The sequence below is a fragment of the Taudactylus pleione genome, unplaced genomic scaffold, assembly GCF_031769625.1.
Source record: "Taudactylus pleione unplaced genomic scaffold, aTauple2 ptg000448l, whole genome shotgun sequence".
Lineage (NCBI taxonomy): Eukaryota > Metazoa > Chordata > Amphibia > Anura > Myobatrachidae > Taudactylus > Taudactylus pleione.
The window spans coordinates 909,953-934,505 of NW_028284850.1; the positions used below are offsets into that span (position 1 = coordinate 909,953).

At 46.1% G+C, this 24,553-nt stretch overlaps 1 protein-coding gene across 3 annotated transcripts in view; it reads left to right on the plus strand.

Annotated features, from left to right (window-relative positions):
• The window catches only part of LOC148505583 (chromatin-remodeling ATPase INO80-like), a 192,723-nt gene that overhangs the window by 147,830 nt on the left and 20,340 nt on the right, over positions 1 to 24,553 (plus strand). For all 3 annotated transcript variants that reach the window (XM_088448045.1, XM_088448044.1, XM_088448042.1), the window contains 4 exons: positions 2,615 to 2,840; positions 17,537 to 17,664; positions 18,646 to 18,740; positions 19,116 to 19,188. In XM_088448045.1, the coding sequence (XP_088304171.1) occupies positions 2,615 to 2,840; positions 17,537 to 17,664; positions 18,646 to 18,740; positions 19,116 to 19,188 (522 nt within the window). The remainder of the gene's footprint in view (positions 1 to 2,614; positions 2,841 to 17,536; positions 17,665 to 18,645; positions 18,741 to 19,115; positions 19,189 to 24,553) is intronic.

Consider the following 24,553-nt stretch of genomic DNA (forward strand, 5'->3'; position numbering starts at 1 on the left):
TATAGCCTAATCCACATACTGTACAGCCATGGCCAAACGTTTTGAGAATGACACAAGTATTGGTTTTCACACAGTTTTCTGCTTCAGTGTTTTTAGACCTTTTTGTCAGATGTTACTATGTTATGAAATGCTAGTAATTTTACTTCAGTATAAGTGTCAAAGGTTTTTATTGACAATTACATTACGTTTATGCAAAGAGTCAATATTTGCAATTGTTGACCCTTCCTTTTCAAGACCTCTGTGATGCGCCCTGGCATACTGTCACTCAACTTCTGGGCCACATACTGACTGATGCCCGCCCATTCTTACCTAATCAATGCTTGGAGTTTGTCAGAATTTGTAGGTTTGTCTACCTGCCTCTTGAGGATTGACCACACGTTCTCAATGGGATTAAGGTCTGGGGAATTTCCTGGCCATGGACCAAAAATTTTGATGTTTTGTTCCCCGAGCCACGTAGTTATCACTTTGCCTTATGGCTAGGTGCTCCATCATGCTGGAAAAGGCATTGTTCGTCGTCAAACTGTTCTTGGATGGTTGGGAGAAGTTGCTCTTGGAAGATGTTATGGTACCATTCTTTATTCATGGCTGTGTTCTTAGGCAAAATTGTGAGTGAGCCCACTCCCTTGGCTGAGAAGCAACACCACACATGAATGGTCTCAGGATGCTTTACAGTTGGCATAACACAGGACTAATGGTAGTGCTCACCTTTCCTTCTCCGGATAAACTTTTTTCCAAATGCCCCAAACAATCTGAAAGTGGATTCATCAGTGAAAATAACTACCCCAGTCCTCAGCAGTCCAATCTCTGTACCTTTTGTAGAATATCAGTCTGTCCCTGATGTTTTTCCTGGAGATAAGTGGCTTCTTTGCTGCCCTTCATGACACCAGGCCATTCTCCAAAAGTCTCTGCCTCACTGTGCGTGAAGATGCACTCGCACCTGCCTGCTGCCATTCCTGAGCAAGCTCTGCACTGGTTGTGTTCTGATCCCGCAGCTGAATCAACTTTAGGAGATGTTCCTGGCATTTGCTAGATGTTCTTGGGCACCCTGAAGCCGCCTTCACAACTATCGAACCCCTCTCCTTGAAGTTCTTGATAATCCGATAAATGGTTGATTTAGCTGCAATCTTAATAGCAGAAATATCTTTGCCTGTGAAGCCCTTTTTGTGCAAAGCAATGATGACTGCATGTGTTTCTTTGCAGGTAACCATGGTTAACAGAGGAAGAACAATGATTTCAAGCTCCACCCTCCTTTTTAAAGCTTCCAGTCTGTCTTCCAGTCTCAATCAGCATGACAGAGTGATCTCCAGCCTTGTCCTCGACAACACTGTCACCTGTGTTAACGAGAGAATCACTGACATGTCAGCTGGTCCTTTTGTGGCAGGGCGTAAATGCAGTGGAAATGTTGTTTTTGGGATTAAGGCCCTGATTCAGAGCCGGACGCTCTGACAGAGCGCCCGCTCTGAATCAGGGCCGGCCTTCTTGTTTTTTAGAGTGGCCTACTGGCCGCTCGCATAGCTGTGGGTGACCACCCACAGCTATAGCGAGCGGCCAGGAAGATGGTCGCGATGGTTAAGACCATCGCGACCATCGGGCTTGCGACTGGTCTCGTTGCCGCAAGCCCCAGAGAGATTTCGGCTCTCACAGAGCCGAAATCTCTCCCACTGACATCACTCGTGATGTCAGTGAGGCCGCCCCCAAACGGAGGTGTTCACATGGGAACGCCTCCGTTTGGGCAGCCACCCCCCTGGCCCGCCCACCAAAGGGGGCGTGCTGTCACTCAACATCGACATCACGCCCCCTTTGGTACGATACCTGGAGTGACGGTTTGCCCAGTCGCTATCCGGGTCTCGCGCATGCGCACGACGGAGCCGGCTCCGTCGTGCGCATGCGCACTGGGCCACCATCGACCCGCTTGCGAGCGGGTCTGAATCAGGCCCGAAGTTCATTGTCATGGCAAAAAGGGAGTTTGCAATTAATTGCAATTCATCTGATCACTCTTCATGAGATTCTGAAGTATATGCAAATTGCCATCATAAAAACTGAAGCAGCAGACTTTGTGAGAACCAATACTTGTCATTCTCAAAACTTTTGGCCATGGCTGTAGTTCTCAATGCCTCATGTTCAGTTTTCATTAATAGTAATGGAGGAGTTTACTTTTTGTAATGCAAACAGATCTTGTACTTATGCTTGCATTTTGTTTCCAATGTATTATATTAGATTGATTTTGTTTTTGTGTATTACTATTAATTCCAAACCGATATGCTCAGCTATATCCCTCCGGCTGGCTTGGAAAATCGCACCACGCATAGCGCGAGACGCCCGCGTAGTGATACCCGCACTGCATACGCGTTCGCGCCTCCATAGGAATGCATGGTGCGATCGCAGTGCGTACCATAGCATATGCAGGCACTGGGAATCGCATGGCACGATGCGTGCGCACATCTGTGGCGCAATCAGCTACAATGTAACTGGGCGCATCTGTATTAGAAAGCAAAGCCACTGAAGCCTCATTCTTTTTTGTGTCATACATGTAATATCTACATGTATTATGAGTTTAATAACAATGCGTTAAATGAACAGTTGCAGATTATTTTTGCTATTTCTGGCCCCTCAGGTCACTGCGGCACCAATAGAGACTTACTGCACTGATCGATGTGCTGAGTACCAGCGGCAGCTACTGAGAGACGGAGGGAGCCCAGAGGTCCAGAAGTGTCTTATATTTGGAGCTCCCGAACTTCATGCTGATTGGTCCATGAGGCATTTACACTTTTTCCCTGAGAGGCCAAGCGGTCTGTTGGCCATCAGGCCATTGCATGGGTGGTCTTTTATCCGGATACCAGGTAGGTGAACAAAGTTTGCACCAAAAATTGGGAGTTTATTCTTTAAAGCGTGCATTAAAGTGTTTATTATTTGTATTGTGAGACGTACCAATATTCATGGAGTACTCATTTCCCCATAGTTTTGCTGGTGATGAGTTATTTTAATAGTGGCTGCATTTCTGTGCTAAAGGCTCAGAGGAGCCAAAATGTCTGTGTTGTCTGAGCCATGGTTGGTGCAGTGATAAAAGGATTTTGAATTCAGCAAAGTGTCTAAGGCCACAGGCAAGGACTTAATACGTAGTATAGCTGCCACATGTCTCACTCTGGGTCTTGCTTTATGGTCAGCAGGGAGCTTAATAAACTCTTGTTGTGTGGCTGCCAACATGTCAGGGGGATAATTATGCATTGGGGTCTGGTGTTCTGCTGCCTCTGCACAGTGACAGAGGGGGGAGGCAGTGGTGTGTAACCTTGTTCCACTGCCGCAACAGCCCGGGTTATTTTCGGGTTTACCTGGGTCGCTACTCTGTGTAAAAGAGTTATTGAAAAATAACCCGGGTCGAGTCACTACCAGGGTTGAACCCGGGAGGGGCCCGTGTATAAATGGTCCAGTATAAACTGCGCAACCTGAGTTATCCGACCCGTGTCCTGCCTAAATTGAGCTGATTGGCAGCTGTGGAGCAGTCACCACCCACTTTTTATGTCCTCACAAGTTTAGCAGGGCAGATCCAGGTACAGTGTGAACGGGACAGACCTGCGAAAAACCCGGGTCCAAGGTTCTGTGTAAACGGGATCTGACCTGGCTCTGCCAATGGTTGGAACTGTGGTTGAAAACATGGGTCGGACCTGGGTTTTGTTGGAAAAGTGGGGGGGGACCAGCTCTGGAAACATTGGGGACTACCTTTAAAAATAAATAAATTTGTAATGCCGCACTACTGAAACAAAGTAGCAGCTCACTTAGTAAAAATAACAATCTAGCAACTATGTAAAGGAGCGCTTGGTAATATAAATTGAGTCTAATCATGTGAAATACAATGTCTCTCTCCCTCTCCCTCATAATGTATTGCAGGGAACATGCTCTGACTGGTTTGTACACTGGTGGATTTTTGTTTTGCCCTCTAGAGATAAACACACTTAGATGTATGAAAAGACTTACCCTATGTAACTTAGGTGTAGTGTGTAGGATACTTGCTTTGTTGCATTGTATGTGTTATGTATTGTTGTGCATTTTCTGCTAACACTTTTCAGAGGTGTTTATGAGCAAGTAAAGCCAGTATTTGTCATTATTGTACTGTGTATCAGTGACGGGCAGGAGGTGGCCCACCGAGCCTTCTCTGGCAGCCCCAAGTCCTTACCGCTTTATGGGTCAACAGCCCATTTTTCAGCTTTATGCCCTATTGGCCAAGCTCTTATGTTTTATGCTATGGACAAGCTTATACCACGGTCCCTGCTGTTAATGAAAGATGGGGCAGCAGATAAAGCTTCGCAGGTTATAAACTGAGAATAAAATTGATCTTTATTGTATTATTTGCTTGGAGCAGCTAACCTCCGAATCACATCACCCACACCTCCATCCTCGGCCCAGAGCAGGGTTATCCTGCAGCTCCAGCAACGTATCTTAGATAAGGTGGAGATGGACATGCGGTCTCTGCTCCACATGGAAAACCGCTTACAATATTCCTACAGTGTGGGCCCCGTTATGTACCAGTGTATTGCAAAGGTGTTTCTGTCTGTGTTATACATGTGAACAGGCATTTTCTAAAATTGGGCCAATTAAAAACAACAAGCACAAGAGGTTGACAGATGCAGATGTGTCTGTTCCAGACTTATCCAACTGTCACCGCTGTTGGGAAATCTGGTCACCCAGAAGTCACAATGAACCATCGGATTTGTTTACTATATCTGGCGAGACCTGTTTATCTTGTATTAAATGCCTGCTGATTGCAAAACTGTGTATATTACTAAGCCAGACTTGCCTACTTTCTGGCTGCCCTCTTCGGGAGTGGGCAGCCAGGTCTGCGTCCACATCACAGCAGGGGGCGTGGTATAGCATTAAGTGGGCAGTGCGGGGGGTGGTGCCTCAATTGGTCCCACCCCCGCTGTACAGAGCCGATGTTACAGGCACTGTACAACATGGGATGGGGCTACGATGATGCGATTTCAGTGGGAACGGTGTGTGGAGGTTATAAAGTTGTATATTTAGGGGGGAATTCACTTGTTTTTGAGTGCCCGTCAGTAATGGCCGATATACAGTTGTTTTGCTTATGGGCGTGAGTGCTGCTGGCGCCCATTACTTATCAAGCATGTCGCGGCCAAAAGTACTGGGACTAGCCGCATTAAGAGCCAAAGCTTGTGCAACCTTCAGGACAAATTGAACTTGGCCGGCCAAAAGCCTGATTGGGCAGATTGGTGGGGGGATTCAAGCAGAAATAATGGGCCACCGGCGGTGATCGTGCCCAGCAGCACAAACCGGTAGCTCCAGTCACTTCAGACTATAGCTGCAAATACTTTCAAATAATTGAATTCCCCCCTTGGAAGGGGCTACACTAGAAAGGCAGGAGAAATATATATATATATATATATATATATATCTATCCATCCATCCATCCATGAATCACACCTGATTATTTACATAACACATTTTATACTTAACTAGATGTCAGTCTAAGTATGTGCTGGCAAATAAATGAAATATGATGTAGTTTGTGAATAATCTTCAGGTGTTCCCCATTGATAGGTATTACAGTTAGGCACTATCAGCATAGTTCACTAGGACACTGACATCATATTGTAAGACAGGAATAAGTGTACTTTCCCAATGCTGCGCTGCCTGCTAGATGTAATTTATGGATGTGTCAGCTACTTCTCATGCTGCCTTGGGTAATAGACTGTGCTCCTCTCTGTTGGAGAGTTGTAGTTCTCATCGTGACTGTGGGAATCTCCGATCCCTTCCTGTTCTATTGAGAAAAAAATGGCTCAGGTTTAAATGGGAGGAAGTGGCAGAGTTGTTAGAACGAACCTTCACGACCGCTGATTGTGAGAGCTAGACGAGGCCCTTCATATGACCCTATTGTTTCTCCTAGTCTAAGAGGGGATGATGGGATACCCTCTAGAGACCGAGGTTATCTGTCTTACAGCACACATCTCAGGCGTTCTTGGCTTTCTTCTTATTTCCAGGTCATGACTTCATTTTTTATCTTTGTCAGCTCCATAATGTAAATTAGCCCTTTACTATATACACCTTAGCTAGAACTCTGTGTACTGGAGTAGGGGCTGGCAACCTTCAGTGTTTCATCTGCTGTAAAATTCCAATACTCTTCAACTTATGGGGGCTGTAGGTAATCCTCAGCTGGAAGCACAGGCTGCCTGTTACACGTGCACTGGTCTGTGATGTAGCCTGTAGTATTTCTCCTTTTTACTAAAAGTATAACAAAATTTTAATTAAAGAAACAAAAAGGACAGTCTAAAGGCATAGCTGGGGCCATAGTATCCTTTTGCTAGTACACCTCCTCACATCACCTCACACGGGATGGCTACCAGATGCCGGCACTCGGGATCTGACTGTCAGGATAACTACTTTCTGCGTACTAGATCCACAAGTCATGCAATTTGTAGCTAGCACCTGTTCTTTTAATCTGCACTAATGTAGATGTCCCCATAAAAAATATTGCAACCAGTCTGTTTAGCACAGTACCGAATTCATTACTTGCTGTTTGTCTTCTCACATTAGCAGTAACCAGGCTGAGAGCTGGAAATATATTTACTAATGGTCAGTTTTAATAGATTAATTGATCAACATTAATGTTGTGTTACTGGGGCTAAATCACACATTTCCTAACAGACAATTTTTGTTTTGGTTTAAGTGTTAGTAAGTGTGTGATTTAGTCCCAGAAACACAACATCGATGTTAATCAATCTGAAATCTATTAAAATCGACCTTTATTAAATATACCCCCTGGTGTTGGTTTCAATTTTGGGTTGGGAGTTTGTTCTTTTTATTTTCTTTTTTAATTCTTTGTTTTCATAATTGGCACGTATCTTTACACCCAGGGATCAAGTAGCCACAAAATATGCAAATCATAACGGGAGTATCCTGGCAGGTGGCCTAAACAGAGTAGGGTTGCTCGTCCTTGCCCCACCGATCTGTGTGTCCAAACGTAGGGGTCCGTAAGTGCAGCTTACTGTGAAATTCCACATAGTGTACATGTTCAGTAAGCCCGCAGAATTTTTATGCACGAGTATTTTTTCAGTCACAGATATGAGGCTGAGATGATACAAACATTACTATTTATTTAGATGTGATTGAAAGAAGGGTAGGTTTATGTGTTGCCTTCCTCTGCAGTGGATTACAGATGGAGGGAAAAATGAGCAGAAAATAACAAGGGTATCTACTTAATCAAATAAGTTAAGCCTTTAGCAATAGGTTTTTTTTAGGTATGGGTTTGCATGTATAATATATCCATTGATTTTATTTATTTTTATTTTATTTGTTCACCTAATTCTTTTTTTCCATTTTACAATTCCTTTTTACCTAATTTATTTTTGTAATCTTTTTTTTTTTTTTTTTTACGACCCAATACGTTGCAAACAAGCCAACTTTCAACAACATATAAAATGACTACAAGTACACATTTTATGGATGATGTCTCCTCCTCCCCCCAGAATGCACAAAACACTAACGTAGGGCATATCAGCAGAATGTGGCTGTAGTCATGAGTAACAGGGGCCTGTATTAGACTGAAGACCCAAATATTCTGTGATTTTGTTTTTGTTTTCTCATTATTTAAAATGAAATGTGCAGAGGCTGAAAAAATGTAGTTTGTATTTTAAATTGACAGCAGGTCATGCTCCTAAAGTAACTGTTTAGTGTTTTTCAATTATGTGTTATTATTATTTTTTTTTGGGGGGGGGGGGGGGTTTGCAATTGAGTCATTACAACCTGCACGTATCGGATTCAACCTTCACGACCGCTTTTCTGAGAGTGTGCTGTAAGGGGGGCTGAGCTTAAATCTTCTCTGAAATTTGTTCAGGGAAAAACAAATCCTCAAGTAGGAAGAGGCAGAGGAAAGGTTTCCGGCAACATGTTTTTAAACAAGCTGGTCTGATTTCCTGTTGTGAGAATGTGCGTCGTATATTCCCACCATAAAATCCTCATGTTGATATTTTGCACTGTATACCCAATGAAGCCACTAGGTGGTGGTATTCTACACGAAATGGCCCATTTAGTATTTCATCTGTTATTTGAAAGTGGAATGTAAATGTTATAATCTTTTAAGATTTGTTTTTTCTTACATTTTTGTTTTGCTTTCATAATGGTACTGTATGTCTGTGCTGCGTCGTAGCTCACTGTGTGGAAGTAGTAGAGCAATAAATATTGATCTTAACATCAACATTAAAGCGACTCAACTATATATTCTTTTATCATGTTTCCTTTGTATTTGTCTAATGTTCATATTAAATACGTTGTATTGGAGCATACACAGCCACACACAGCATTTTAAAGCTCATTATAATATGTGAGATTAGAAGTGCCCCATTGTGCCATCAATAATTAAAAAAACAGAGGACTAAGCCCTTGCAGCACTATTCGCATGATATCCACCCTCTGATGGCCACCCCTTACCTAGTCTTATTAATTTGGCCACGCGCTGCAATATCGCTGGCGATAATATGCTGATTGCTGTCATTGTGCAGACCGATTGGCCTTAGGACAAGTGCAATGCCCAATAATTATTGAATTAAAATGTAATAGATCATTGTCAGACATATTGGAGTATGCAATCATACGCTGTTGCTATCGTCCATCTTCAAGATATAGTATTGGGCTCCCATGTGGTGTAAAGGTGATATAGCCAGCCGTGTGTCAGAAATGATTTACAGTCTGTGTGTCTCAGTGTTTGGGTCCCCCCCATGTGTTGCCATCTTAGATCTGCTTGGATGCAATAATTGCACCATTTAGTTTATTCCACAATCTCTCCCTCTTTTTCCAGAGCCCTGTCAGTTGTATGGGTGTGTGGCCTTGTGGGTATATAGTCTTGGAGAGCAGGGGCGTAACTATAGTATATCATTTTTGGAGTGGAGGTAGGGTTGCTGTGATGTATTTGTACCCGTCCCTGCACTGCTCTCTCCTGAGTGCAGCCTCCATTTTCCATGTGCCAGCGATTGTACATCGCCCAGCCCTAGTCTTAGCAGCTTTTCCTAATGTGTTCACTATTTGTGAGACGCAGCATGAAATCACCCTCCTGAAATAGAAAGTAATAAAATGAATTTGTTGTATATACGTAGCTTATGTTTTTCTTGATAGCTGTTTGGCATGCAAATATTATTTGCCTTACTGGGCCATCCTATCAGCAAATGTCGTGTACGTAATTCAGTATCCATGTGTCTTCTGATACGGCCCCTTTTCATGCCGGGCATTGTGTGTGTAGCAATGACGTACTACTGACTATAAACAAGACTTCCCCAGCACAGCTTTGTATGGCGTCAGTGTGATCATTGTCATCTTTCCATGTATCAGAGGTGTTAGGTTTGGAACTCATTTTACAACTATCCCTTATGTAACTTTTTTTTTTCTATGAACGTTAGAATGAACAACATTTATAATAACATGTTCATGTGGACACCTGATTTTAGGGTAATAATTCTAAATAGAATGTAACCTTTATAATGGATGAAGGATGACCAGTGTGCTGTACAGATTCTGGGTAAGGGTTAATCACATGGCAGAATAAGCATAAGTATTGTTTAAACTTTTGTTTATGACAAAGGCTGCAAACAGGATGCCCCTTCTTCCTGAAAAGAAACCTACAAAGCTGTTCTCAGCACCCATCTAATGTCTGATCCGGCCTTTGGGGATTTAGAAGGGGCCTCAGATAGGTGCCCCCCATCCCATAGTACAGGAGATATACCTCTCTAGCTTACTTTTATATTGTGCACTGTGGTTTTGGTGATCAGTATTATATTAGAGGTCAGCTGTGCTGGCCGCTCGCTGTGTACCGTCTTCCACCTAGAAAGTCACTCACCTGAGGATATTAGATTGCTTTTATCAACGCAAACATAACATGTAAATAGGGTTATGGTATAAAGGATAGACAGTAAAAAGGACAACAATGTCTAGATAGACACCAGATGTTAGACAGTCAATAGGTCGACATGGAAGGTTGACAGGTGCATAGGGTCAACAATGTCAAAAGGTCGACGCAAAAATGGTAGTCACGAAAATGGTTAACGCTTTATTTTTCTATCCCTAATCTACACCCCTCCCTCCTGGTGCCTATCCCTAACTGTCTAGGTAAGTGCCTTACCCTAAAAAAACAAACTCAAAATGTGTTGACCATTTTTGTGTCGACCCTTTTGTACCTACCAACAGTCTTTCATGTCAACCTTTTTTGTGTCAACCTATTGACTGTCTAACATCTGGAGTCTATCTAGACACTGTCGACTTTTTTACTGTCTACCTAAAATCCAGATACCGTAAACAGTATTATAAATTATCTCCATTATTACTACTATTCCCAAGAAAACAGAATTATCTGTGTCTCCATGCCGAACAGCAGGAACCAGTGTGACATTAAATGCTGGCAAGTGTAAAGTTGAATTTGGAGCAGCTGAAGAATTGGGCTGATTGGAATGAATAAGACCATATTCGAAAGTGTGAATTAAAAAAAAAAAAAAAAGCATCTACCTGTTATAATAATGCTAAATGAGTTTAGAATTAAAAAAAAACAGCATATCAAGCACCTAACCATCTTGTTGTCGGAAGCCTTAAAGTGCCCACAGAGCACCCTCCTGAGATAGGCGAGTACATCCAGTAGAGCAAGTGGCGATGTTCTGCATGTTTAGAGCCTCGCATCCGGCAGCGTTACCCCAGTCCTGCTAGTTAGTGGCAGGAGGGCACTGAATTGCACATCACTGGTATTTCTGTCTTTAGTTGAGCTGCCGGTATGTTACCAAGTGTTTGCATAGTAGTATTTTCCGTATTACCTTGTTTTTAATCAACCTGCTTAATAACTCCTGTAAAGTTTGTTATTGTAGTTCTTTTCGTGGATATACAAACTTAATTTATTTATCAATATGTGACAGACAAAATGTATAAAGGCCAGTGACAATGTGTTTATTGTCATAATGTGCAATTCTCTGACTTGTCACAAGAGGAGGCTAACACAATACTGTGTTAGAGTATGTGGCACACAGAGATCTCTATATTGCTGTGCCCATGTATTCAGAAAGGGATGGTGTGTCCAGGCGGAATGCTTAGTCTCTCATTGTGAACAGATTTCCATGATCACTGCAGGCGTGAGCTACTGTTGGATTTACAACGTGACCTTGTGAATGTGGAGCAGGTTCAGCTATGACACTAAAGGACTAATGCTGAATGCCCGGCTGCCAGTGTATTTCTGTGTATGAGATGGCATACCTTATATAAGGGAACAGGTTATAGTTATGTAGATCTCACCTTTTAGTAGCAGGTAGTCATATTAGGAGGGAGGTGCTTCTTTATCTTGCATCTCTGAGTGACCGGTTCCCCCCTCCCCACGCTGTTAGAACTGCTCTATGTGGATATTTGGTGATGTCATTACACGCTAATTAATATGCTTTGCTTTAAAAGTGTAAACATTTTGCCTTGTTCCCATTTTACTTACATTACAAGCGTCATATACTATACAAATGTTTCTTAAACAAAAAATTATTGGAAGAAGACACGGGCGCAATCTAATATGGAGCAGCCACCAGACGTGACCCACTGTCCCCACCAAGAACAGCTAATAAAAAGAACAGCACAATACAAATTTTTGGTCACATGTATCAGGCGCTGATTAGTTGTTTCATATCATCGAATATAGCACTATATGTGCTATATTCGATGATATGAAACAACTAATCAGCGCCTGATACATGTGACCAAAATTTTGTATTGTGCTATACAAACGTTTGTTTTGGGTTTACTTGCCTCTAAATGTTGTTGCCTTCTGAATACTGAAAAAGTTTTAAAGGTGTTTTGGCTTAAAATATCAGGCATTGTTTTTGCAAGCCACTGATCTTCATGTATGCAAGTCTGTAGATAATATTTTTTTTACCAGTGCTTTCAATATTAATAATGTAAAATTATATTGCATATTTCTACTTCAGGGTCCATAGAAGGTCCACAGGAAACCTTGGGGTATAGGTGATGGCGAAGACATCTGGGCACCACACAGTTAAATTTTTCTCCCAGGATGCAACGGGGCCTCCCTCTATACCCCGCCTTCGGGACGGAGGCTCCCCTCAGTTTTGTTTGGTGCCCGGCTGGAGTCGGGTCACTGTATCGCAGTGGGACTGTTTCTACAGCCCCTGAAAATGTGAGTTTTTTTTCTAAGTGCGGTCAGCGCGAACAGTCCTGTGGTGGGCCTCTGGAGTCTTGGCTGACTGCGGCCGGATGCTATGGGGTGCAGGTAAGTGACACGCACCGCGGTGGTGCGTGCAGAGTCGCATTCTTTTTCCTACAGTGTTGGGGGACACCCTGGGGATGACAGCAAGTGTGGCCAGACACTGAGTCCTGCGTCCACACTAAGCCGCCTGGGACTCGGGACTGGAGTTCTGCTGAACTCTCCAGCGTCCCACGGGTTAAACGCTGGCCAGGGGAGGCAGCCTTCCCTATTTTAATAGCCGGCTCCTCCACGCTGCTCAGCACGCCTTTCCACTGCAGTCTGGCTTGGCTGTGACAGCTTCCTTCTTCCGGCTCCACCTCCTCATGAGTTCTTCCACGGTCATTCTCCTGGCTGTGTGTCGCTGATCTCCACAGGCAGTGCGGAGTACGGGTCCCCCTACATACTTCTCCTCTGGTTGGTGGTCAGTGTATGTAGCACTTTTGTCCTACTAGACGCTAAGTCTCTGCAGTTGACTTAAGGAAGTGCCATTGAGTGCAGGTATTATTGTTTCTGCATTTGGTTGTGACTGTATGCTAGCGCTGTCTCTGTTTTCTTTTTTAAAAACGGTCATTCATTATTTTGCTATCCCTGTACATATTCTGCTATTCTGAGCATAGCACTGGTGTTGTGCGGGTATGGCTTAAATCGCAAGCTGAGACGCTGTCTCAGTTATTAAGTGATATCCTCTTCACTAAGTCTGGCAGTGAGAGTGATATGACTAATTTAGCCCGTATTAAGCTGCTCTGTAAATAATGTACAGCGGTGTTAGGGGCAGGGGCCATAGCCTCTGTAGAGTTATGTATGAGGTGTTACACTCCCCCCGAGTCCCTCTGCGACTTCTGCCGCTCAGCAGGAGCCGCCATGGGAGTGCTTTGCAAAAGCACTAAGAACCATTGCAGGGCGTTTGGCAGGCCCTCCTGTGTTACCACTGTTCAGTGTTCAACAGCAGCATTTTTTGCCAGCACAAAATCTGCTACAACCACCTGCACCTACACAGGTGTTGCCCCCCCCATTGGTTAATACAGTTCCTGCTATATTGCAGGGGGCGACTGAGGTACAGCAGACTGTCGCACCCGTCAGCTGACCAGCTAGAAGAGTGTTGCTGTCGTCACAATCTACTGTATGGGATGAAGATGATGTTTCATCTGATGATGGACTGCTTCTGGATGAGTCTGACTGAGTCACCACCTCTGGAGGCAGGGGTCAAGTCAAAAATATATATTCTAGGTCTGATACAGGCTGTAAAGGCAGCCCTGATCATTGAGGAGGATGAGCCTCCTGCGCCTAAATCTAGGCATGCATATTTCATGGAAGAAAAGGTGACTGAGGCTACATTCCCATTGTCTTACCAACTGGTGAATCACTTGGAGGTAGCTTGGAAAACGCCTGGAAAGCGGTATCAACTGCAGAAGCGTCTAGTCTCTGTTTATCCATTTGCGGAGACTTATTTTTCCAAGTGGGAGACTCCACCAGCGGTGGATACCCATGTCACGCGCTTGGTAAGAAGCTCAACGCTTCCTATGCCTTCCAGGTCGTCCCTGAAGGATGTTAAAGATGGGAAGGTAGAGGTCTGCCTTAAATCTGTTTATTCCCTTTCGGGGGCTGCGTGCAGACCAGCTATGGCCATTTGCTGGAATGTTGGCCTAATAGCCTTGAAACATCCTTAGCCCCAAATGCTACCAGAGAACAGCTGAATCTTGTGGGAAACCTCAGAGATTCTGCTACCTATATAAATGAGGCAGCATTAGATATTGGCTTACTAAATGCCAGGATTTCATCGGCGGCCATAGCGGCTCAACGCTCTCTGTGGCTCCGTTCTTGGATGGCTGATGCGGAATCCAAGAAGGGGTTGGAATGTTTGCCTTTATGACGGTAAAGTCTTGTTTGGCCCTGATTTGGACAAGATAGTGAATACCTTAGCAGCAGCTGAGTCAGCTTGTCTGCCTTCAGCTCCAGTTCTTCAGGGGCTCGCACTCCGTCCTTTCGGACTTATCGGGCCCCAGGTAAGGCTAGCACTCAGTCCTTTCCCAGGCCATCCACAGCCAAGAAATCTGCCAGGCCTAAAAAGCAGCCTTGGAGTACCAGACGTCTGGCTGCCAAACCTGATGACAAGCCCTCCTGGGGGACCATAGGGTGGGAGGCTGACTTCTTCAGTTCGCCCAGTACTGGTGTCAGACTACCACGGATTTCTGGGTGAGGGAAGTGGTCTCTCTGGGGTATCCCTTCTCCTTCCACAGAAGGACTCCCCATCAATTCTTTTGCACAGGACTTCCAAAAAATGCGGACAAGGCTTTCAGGTTGTACAATCCATGCTGCAGGCAGGAGTCATTGTACCGGTCCCGATGTCCCAAATGGGAACGAGGTAGTATTCCAGCCTTTCTCTAGTTCAGAAACCAAACGGTTCTTACCGTCCTATTCTCAATCTCAGGTCCTTGAACAAGTTTCTCAGAGTACCTAGGTTCAGGATGGAAATCCTACTCTGTCATACTGGCTATGGACCTGGGGATTTTATGGTGTCTCTGGATATCCAGGATGCATACCTACATATTCCAATTGTTTCAACTCACCAATGTTTTCTCAGATTTGCTGTGTCACGACAACATTTCCAGTTTCAGGCTCTACCATTTGGCCTTGAAACTGCACCTCTGGTGTTTACAAAGGTCATGGCGGTAATGGCAGCCCATCTGCTGCTGCAGGGGATCCGCCTGTTACCATACCTGGATGACCTCTTACTGCTAGCAGGGTCTCCAGAGATCCTTCACCACCACCACCTGCAGCTAACGATATTTGTGCTCCAGGTACACGGGTGGTTGGTCAACTGAAAGAAGTCCTCACTGATTCAGTCTCAAAGGATGTTCCATCTGGGAGCTCTGTTGGATTCACCACAGCAAAGGACTTTTCTGACAGCAGAAAAGATCTCCACTTTGCAGATGCGGGTACCCCATCATATACGGACTCAAATGATGGTACTCTCTCCGGAGGTGTGCCTGTCTCTGACTTGGTGGCTACAGATGACCCACCTCACCAAGGGGCGTCCCTTTTGGATCTAGGACTGGGTCCTTCTGATGATGGATGCCAGTCTTCGGGGTTGGGACGCAGTGCTGGGTCCACACTCCTTTCAGGAATATGCGCTTCCAATCAATATATTGCAACTGCGGGCCCGGCCCTGCAGCAAGCCAGGCTACTGCTTCATGGAAGGCCCATGCAAGTACAGTCAGACAACGCCACGACTGTGGCTTACCTAAAACCGTCAAGGAGGAACTGTAAGCCAGGCGGCAATGACAGAGGTGTCACGCATTCTGACATGGGCGGTTGGCCATTTACCAGCCATATCGGCGGTGTTCATTCCAGGAGTGCTGAATTAGGAAGCGGACGTCCTCCGCCGTCACAACGTGCATCCCGGGGAATAGTCTCTTCACCAAGAAGTGTTTCAGCTCCTAGTTAACAGGTGGGGCCTTCCAGACGTAGACCTCATGGCCTCTCGACTAAATCACAGGCTGCCACAGTACAAGAGACGCCAGAGCTTTCCTGGTGGACGCTCTGTCAGTCAAGTGAACCTACCAGTGTGTGTACCTGTTTCCTCCAATCTCCCTCCTTTGTCATGTTTTTCGAAAGTTCAAACAAGAGGGAGGCACGATCCCCGATGTCCATAGTACTCAGAACTTCAGAGTCTCTCCATCAACACACAGTTGCTGTTGCCTCAACATCCGGACCTGTTATATCAGGTACCTTGCCTCCACCCGGATCTAGGTCGTCTATCTTGGATGGCGTGGCTCTTGAAACATCCCTCCTAAGGTCAAAGGGGTTTTCCAGCTCTGTGGTTAATACCATGCTCAGATCAAGAAAACCTGCCTCTGCCAGGATTTACCACAGGGTATGGCATACCTACTTTGAATGGTGTCATCCTAGAAGTTATGACCCCCAGGTGTTTAGGATAGCCAGAGTGTTGGCTTTCCTGCAAGCGGGTTTGGATCTTTGTCTCCGCCTTGCTACACTGAAGGTCCCTATTTCGGCCCTTTCAGTGTGGTTCCAGTGAAGGATTGCTCCTCTTCCTAATATCCGCACTTTTCTGCAGGGGGTCCTTCGTATCCAGCCTCCCTTTGTCCCTCCTGTAGCGCCTTAGGATTTGGCTGTTGTCCTTAGGGCCCTCCAGGGCCCACCCTTTAAACCACTGGGCTCAGTGGATCTCAAATGGCTTACTGCCAAGACTGTTTTCCTTCTGGCCATTGCTTCCGCCAGAAGAGTTTCTGATTTAGGGGCTCTCTTGTCATTCCCCATTTCTAGTTTCCACATTAATGAGGAAATTATTGTGCCGGCCTATAACTCCCCAAACCTTTTGGCAGGTGAGGCCTCATTGGATGTGGTACGTGCCCTCAGGATTTATGTGGATCGTACCAGTTCCCTTCGGATATCAGACTTTGTTTGTACTTTATGGTTTCCACAAGAGAGGATGGCCAGCCAATAAACAAACTTTGGCTAGATGGCTTTGCGTGACTCTCTGATGCTTACACTCAGGAAGGCCTTCCTGTGCCGCCCTCGGTTACTGCTCATTCTTCCTCGGTCTGTGGGTCCTTCGTGGGCAGCTCGCCGTGGTGCCTCCCCTGTGCAGCTTTGTAAGGCGGCCACATGATCTTCTGTCCAGACCTTTTTGAGGTATTATGCCTTTGCCACTCAGGATGCTTCCTTCTGGCGGCGGATTCTCCTTTCTGCACAGGAGCGTCCCTGCCCTCGAGGGTACTGCTTTGGGAATCCCCAAGGATTTCCTGTGGACCTTCTATGGACCTTGAAGTAGAAAACTAGAGCTATGGTAAGAACTTACCTTTTTGTTATCTTTTTCTACGAGGTCCACAGGGCGCCCACCCTGACACACCTGTGCTTCAGATGGGCTTCGCACTGGTCACCGGTTTTCTGTCTCCTGTGTGTGAATGTGATTCTAGAGTGTTCCAGACGTTCTTCTCTCTTTTATCCTCCTTTGGCTTGATAACGTAACTGAGGAGCCTCCGGCCCGGGGGCGGGGTATAGAGGGAGGCCCTGTTGCATCCAGGGAGAGAAATGTTACTGCGTGGTGCCCGGAAGTCTTCACCATCACCTATACCCCAAGGTTTCCTGTGGACCTTATGGACCTTGTAGAAAAAAAGATAACAAAGGTAAGTTCTTACCATATCTCTAGTTTTTAATGTTTCACATTCTTAGAATAGCATTAATACTCTCATCACTGCTTTGTTTTACATTATGGTATTGTTTCTGGATAAAACAAAAAATGCTGCTAAATATTGTGTGCATGCCGAAAAGCAATCGTGTCTTGTGTTACAGACAAGGAAAGCCTGATCACTGACAGCGGGAAGCTGTACGCATTGGACCTGCTGCTGACCCGGCTCAAATCACAGGGACACAGAGTCCTCATTTACTCTCAGATGACCCGGATGATAGACTTGCTGGAGGTACAGTTTCTAGATTAGGGACCAGGCCACTTAATCGGTGGGTGGTTCTAGATCTGGGGCCTCCCTGCTGCTCCTCAAGATGAGAGGACAAAAAATAGCTTTTACCACATTGGGCGTAATCTATGATTTGCGGTGGTTTTGTGTTTTCATATATTTTTATGATCATTATGACTGAAACATAGTTACATCCAGGTCTCCCACAGCAGCCAGCGGGGTTTACTATGTAGTTGTTCTGCTTTACATACAAGAGCCGCAATGCTGTGTAAACAACATCTGGTTTAGCAATATGTTGTGCACGTTGCAGAGTGTTAAGTATTAAATGTTATCAAATTGCTTCATTATGTTCTGTTTCTTCATCTCTGTTGTATGTTAAGTGGAAACATAATTTTTTAAAGTGCTTATTCCAGTAATTACATAATTTCCTTCCTGTACTAACATATTCCATCTGCTTTATTGAAAGAAATTCCTACTATTGTCACTGAATCTGACGTGGTTCACACTGTTGCATGACTTTTCTACCATAGTAATCATAAAACATAGAACATGGCTGAAGAGGGCAGTAATACTATGTGTGTGTAATAGGCTGCCCTTGCATTGCTGAGTAATGGTGCATACACACGATCAGATTTTTTCTTCAGATATGGACGATAACGATTTAAAAATCGTTCAGTCGTTCATATCTGAAGGAAAATCGTTCATATCTGACATGCCTGAACGATGGACGATCAACGATGCGCGTTCCCGTTTGTCAGATAACGATATCTGACATCTGATGGGTTTGCAGTCAGACTTGGACGATTCCATTCATTTTAATGCAGTCAAAAATCGTTCAATCGGTCAAATCGTTCAAAACTTTGGTCAAATCGTCCAAATCGTTCAAATCGTTTAATCGTTCAGTCGTTCATCTGACAAATCTGACAAGTCTGACCGTGTGTACGCTCCATTAGTGTGGAATTGATCAACTCTCTACTCCCTGCATAGGAATATATGGTATACAGGAAGCACACATACATGCGACTAGATGGTTCCTCCAAGATTTCGGAGAGGAGAGACATGGTGGCTGATTTCCAGAGCAGGTAAACGGGAAGAAAATTATATATACACCATGCATTGAAAAACAGTTCAGCCCCCCAGCACATTTTATTCATTTGTCTTGCTGCAGATCTAAATCTGATGCCCTATTAGATTAAATAGTCCAATCCCTTCACTGAATGTACTAAAAAAAAAAAGAAGAGCAGATTTAAACAAAAACCAAACACACGCTTGTTCATGTTTTCACGGGGGCAGTACATTGTGTTCATTGATTCTACATGTGTAAAACAATGACTGAACCACTGTTGGTAGTACTTCAATATAAATACCCCTCTCTCTGTCAGCCTGTGCAGCATGGTAGAAAATCCTGGTCTACCCATTATATACTACCAATTACTATTATTTTTGTCTTGCTTTAGAACGGACATCTTTGTCTTCCTGCTCAGTACGAGAGCTGGTGGCCTAGGCATTAACTTGACTGCTGCTGATACGGTAAGTATTTACATGTTCACATTAATCTGTGTTTTCTAACTTCTGTATGTGAATGGGGTGAGACGCATACGGCCATATTCAATTTGGACCGAAAAGCCGTTCTCGGCGAAACTTTTTTGCCGATGACGTCATTTTCGCTGATTTGACTTATCCCCGTATTCAATTTGTCCGACTTTTCGCCGGTGCAAAAAATCAATGCATTGGGACCAGCGAAAAAGTATCACCTATGAATAGGTGGCAAGAACAAGTGCAGAATTGGAGTTTTGGGGTGCAGACTTCCAAAAACCACCCTGCATCCATTGGACAGTCCCCCAAAGTTATTCTGTGTCCAAATTTTTTTTTTAAAAAAGGTACTTTCATTTTGGGGGCAAAAAAAAAAGTTGGGGACAAACGCTTAAACTAGCGAAATATACTCAGGGGGGTCCCCAAGTATGCCCCAGGTGTTTTTTTGATTGCAGGTGCTTGCAGCAGGTGGGTTTTTCATGATTTTTACAAGTTCACTTTAGCCACTTTAAAATATGTTTGGACCCATTTTCAGGTAACCCAAATTTGATGGGACAACTTATTTCCCCCCCAAAAAGTAGCTAAATGCTATTCTTCACCACTATCCCAAAGACTCTACATAGCACGTATTGAGACCATTCAAAGACCCCAAATACCTTTTGCAGGGCTATTCGGGGGTACCCATAGTGAACCCCAATGTCAGAGCATCTTTTGGGGGGGTGTCAGGCTGATTTCCCCAAAAATTACAGCACTTTCACTGATTACCTTTTCACCGGGTCCCGTTTTCGCCGATTTGAAATTAAATGCTGGGAGGAGCGCGTTACTTTATTGCAGTAAAAGCCTCTGATGGCGGCGAAAAGTCTGGCAACGGACTTTTCGCGTCCTATTGAATATGCCCTATAGTTTGTTATATGCACTTTTTTTAATCAGAATTTTACACATTTACTTATATGCGTAACTTTACCAAAAAAAAAACAAAACTTGAACTGCACAAAATTGTCTGACTAATTTAACAATACAAATATATGCTGATTATGCTGGGCTATCAGAGGTCCATAGGGTATCCACAGGATACCTTGGGGTATAGGTGAATGGCGGAGACATCGGCCACCACAGAGTTAGTTTTCAGCCTTCCAGGATGCACTGGGGTCCTTTCCTATACCCCGCCCCCGAGCCAAGACAAACCAGTTTTGTAGGTACTCTGCTAGGAGTCGGAGCACCATTTACAGAGGGGGGCTGTAATGGCCCCTGAAGTTCTTCAAGGCAGCTGTGGCTGCACAAGATGAGCTGCACAGACAGTACTGACTTCTATGCTGTCGCTCCTCCACCCCGCCGGAGCAGAACGCTGGTACTGATCCGGGGATGTTGGTAGGTGTCTGGGGTCACAGCTAGCGGTGACCCCGGATTACTCGGACTGTGGTCTGATTCAAGGGGGCAGGTAAGCGGCGGGCTCCCGCCGACACACAGTCCTAAGTCCCCAGGCAGGGGGCTCCCTGGTGACTGGCTGCACGTAGAGCCAGGTATCAACCTGCGCTTCCACTAGACCACCAGGGACAGTGGGCTGAGCAGAGCAGATTATGGTCCAGCGTCCCAGGGGTTAATTGCATGCCAGGGGAGCGCGCCTTCCCTGTCTCACAGTCTGCGCCTCCCCCGCTGCACAGTGCCTCTCCATATCGGTCTGGCGGGCTGTGCCAGCGCTCCTCTCCCGGGCCCGCCTTCTCTCTGCTCCTCGGCGGCCATTTTCTTGGAATTGTGCAAACGCTGCTGGACACCGAATACAGGAGGCATTGTCGTCCGGGTCCCCACGCATACTTCTCCTTCGATTAAGGTTAGAGTATGCAGCACTGTTTCCTACCAGGCTCTGTCTGTGTAGTTGATCATAGTGCTGGTAGTGCAGAGATTTATTTCTGCATTGTATGTGACTTACTGCTAGCGCTGCTGCCTGTACTTTCACTTCTGACTGTCAGCCATTTTCCTATGCCTGTTCTTCCTCTGCTAAAGCCCTTGCGGTGCGGTGTTGCAGGGTGTTCATTGCCTCACTGTAAGAGCATTTATCTGTGAGGGGAGTCGCATACAATCCGTTACACTCATCATGTCTGAGTGTGAACTTGATTTTCCTCTTCAGCTAAAGTGTACCACATGTAATGTACCATTAGCGGAGGGTGATGGAAACGCTGAGGGTTTATGTAGAACATGTTATCTTATATCACACCCGATTTCTGTCAATGTGCCTGTGCAGGAACCGTCCTGGGCTTGTTTTACTAAGGCACTTACAACTCTTGTGGGCCAGCTAGCGACGCCCCCTGCGTTCCCCAGGTCCCCCCGGCAGTTGATGGTACCCCAGTGTCTCCTGCTTTTGCCTCCCCAGGTCTCGCAGGAGCCTGCGTGTGTGAGTTCATTGTCCAATACGGTGCAACACCTGTCGGATGTTTTACAAGGGGAGTCGTCATTGCGGCCTTTAGTGTCTCAGACGGCTCGGTATGATGAGGGAGGGATTTGTCATCTGATGGCGGTGAGATTGTTGACTTTTCAGACCAGGAGCCCCTCCATACTAAGGAGGCGGAGTCTAAGTCTAACTTCTATATACCATTATACGGGCAGTCCGTGCGGCCTTGGTTATTGAGGATGACGATCCCCCCGTGGCCAATTCCAAATACGCCGCCTTTAAGGATATTAAAGGCGATGCCACTGTATTTCCTCTATCTGGTCAGTTAGTGGATCATTTAGAGGAGGTGTGGAAAAATCGGTAAGCGGTTCCAGCCTCAAAAATGCTTGGCCTTTGCATACCCATTTGCGGATAATTACTTTTCTAAGTGGGAAACCCCTCCTCAAGTGGATTCTCATGTTGCATGCCTAGTGTGGAGTGCTACATTGCCCATGCCCTCCATGTCCTCCTTAAAGGATGCTACGGATCGCAAGGTGGAAATATGCCTAAAATCCATTTATTCCCTTGCTGGAGGGGCGTCCAGACTGGCTATGGGTGTGTGCTGGGTGGCCAGAGCCATGGAGCGCTGGGCTGATGGCTTGGAGGCGTCTCAGGACACTGACTCTTCTGCTGAGCAGGCGGAGTTAGTGGGCAATCTCAGAGACTCAGTCACGTACATTAATGAGGCAGCCTTGGATATACGTCTTCTCACTTCCAGAAACTTCTCGGCAGCAGTGGCCGCTCACCGCACCCTATGGTTGCGCTCTTGGAAAGCGGACGCAGATTCCAAAAAGGGATTGGAATGCTTGCCTTTTAATGGACAGGTCCTGTTTGGCCCTGATGTGGACAAAATTGTGGCCACTCTGACAGCAGCTAAGTATGCCTGTCTGCCATCGGCTACAGTCCCATCAGGGTCTGGTACTTCGTCCTTTCAGCCCTACAGGGCCCAGTGTAAGTTCAAAGTGCAGTCCTTTCCGAGACAGTCCGGAGCCAAGAAGTCTGCCAAGCCAAAGAAAAAGGCTTGGAGTACAAGACGCCCCGCCCCCAAGTCGGACGATAAGCCTTCTGCCTGACGGGACGGACTTCCCTTTTGGACTACCTAGGATACTTCGGTACACGAGGTGGTCTCCCGGGGGTATATGCCCTCTCCTTCCGGCGCAGGCCCCCCCAGCAGGTTTTTCACCACAGGCATTCCGTCAGATCAGAACAAAGCCCTGGAACTCCAGAAAGTGTTGCACTCTATGCTCCAGGCTGGAGTTATAGTGCCTGTTCCATTCTCCCAGAGAGGCATGGGTTTCTATTCCAATCTTTTTCTGGTGCAGAAACCCAGTGGGTCTTACCGACCCATCCTCAACCTCAAATTCCTCGAGGAATCCCCTGTTGAGGATGGAGACCCTGCATTCCATTATACTGGCGATGGAGCCTGGGGATTTCATGGTGTCGTTGGACATTCAGGACGCCTACCTGCATGTCCCCATTATCTTAACACACCAGCAATTCCTCAGGTTTGCAGTGCTCGACCAACATTTTCAGTCCCAGGCACTGCCCTTTGGTCTGGCAACAGCGCCTCGAGTCTTTACCAAAGTCATGGCGGTAATGGCAGCCCACCTGCGGATGCAGGGGGTCCGCTTGTTGCCTTATCTGGACGACCTTCTGTTGTTAGCAGGGTCTCCAGACCCATCTGCAACTGACAATCTCTGTGTTGCAGAATCACGGCTGGTTAATAAACGAAGAAATCCACCCTGGTTCCCTCGCAGAGGATGCTCCATCTCGAGGCCCTGTTGGACTCTCAACAACAGAGGATCTTTGTGACGGAGGAAAAGATCTCTGCATTACAGGCAAGGGAACGCAGTTGCCTTCAGAGCCTCCGAGTGTCTATTCACTCAGCAATGAGGTTACTGGGCTCCATGGTGTCACTGTTCGACATGGTGGAATATGCCCAGTTTCACTCCAGACCTCTGCACCAGTTGATCCTCTCCAGATGGAATGGGTTGCCCCAGCGGATAAAGACACAGACCATGGTGCTTTCTCCGGAGGTACATCTGTCTCTGGCCTGGTGGTTGCGGACGACTCACCTGAACAGGGGACGTCCCTTTTGGGTGGCAAACTGGGTCCTTCTGACGACGGACGCCAGTCTCTGAGGCTGGGGAGCAGTGACGGGTCCACACTTGTTCCAGGGTAGGTGAAACCCGGCAGAATCTGTGCTTCCAATAAACATCTTGGAACTTTGCGCGGTATTTAATGCTTTCCAGCAAGGAAAACATGTTCTCCACGGAAAACCCGTGCAGGTACAATCGGACAACGCCACCGTGGTGGCTTACATAAACCGCCAAGGAGGAACCCGAAGTCGGGAAGGGCTGACAGAAGTGTCCCGCATCCTGACTTGGGCGGAGGACAATCTCCTTGCCATCTCAGCGGTGTTCATCCTGGGAGTTCTCAACTGGGAAGCAGACTTTCTCAGCCGTCAAGGCGTGCATCCAGGAGAATGGTCTCTTCACCAGGAGCTGTTTCAACTCCTGGTGGACAAGTGGGGTCTTCCAGAGATAGACCTCATGGCCTCCCAACACAACAACAAGCTGCCTGTGTATGGGTCAAGGACAAGAGACACGGAGGCTCTTCTGGTGGACGCTCTGTCGGTCTGGTGGACCTTCCGATTTCGTACCTCTTCCCTCCGTTCTCCCTTCTTCCTCGAGTGGTTTGAAAATTCAAGCAAGAAGGCGGCACACTCCTGTTGATAGCTCCGGCGTGGCACAGACGTCACTGGTACTCAGATCTTCGGAGTCTCTCCATAGACACTCCGAGGCTGTTGCCTCTACGTCCGGACCTGTTGTCACAGGGTCCTTGCCATTACCCGGACCTGAGTCGTCTGTCTTTGACGGCGTGGCTGTTGAGACAGCCCTCTTAAGGTCCAGGGGTTTTTCCAGCTCTGTAGTTAAC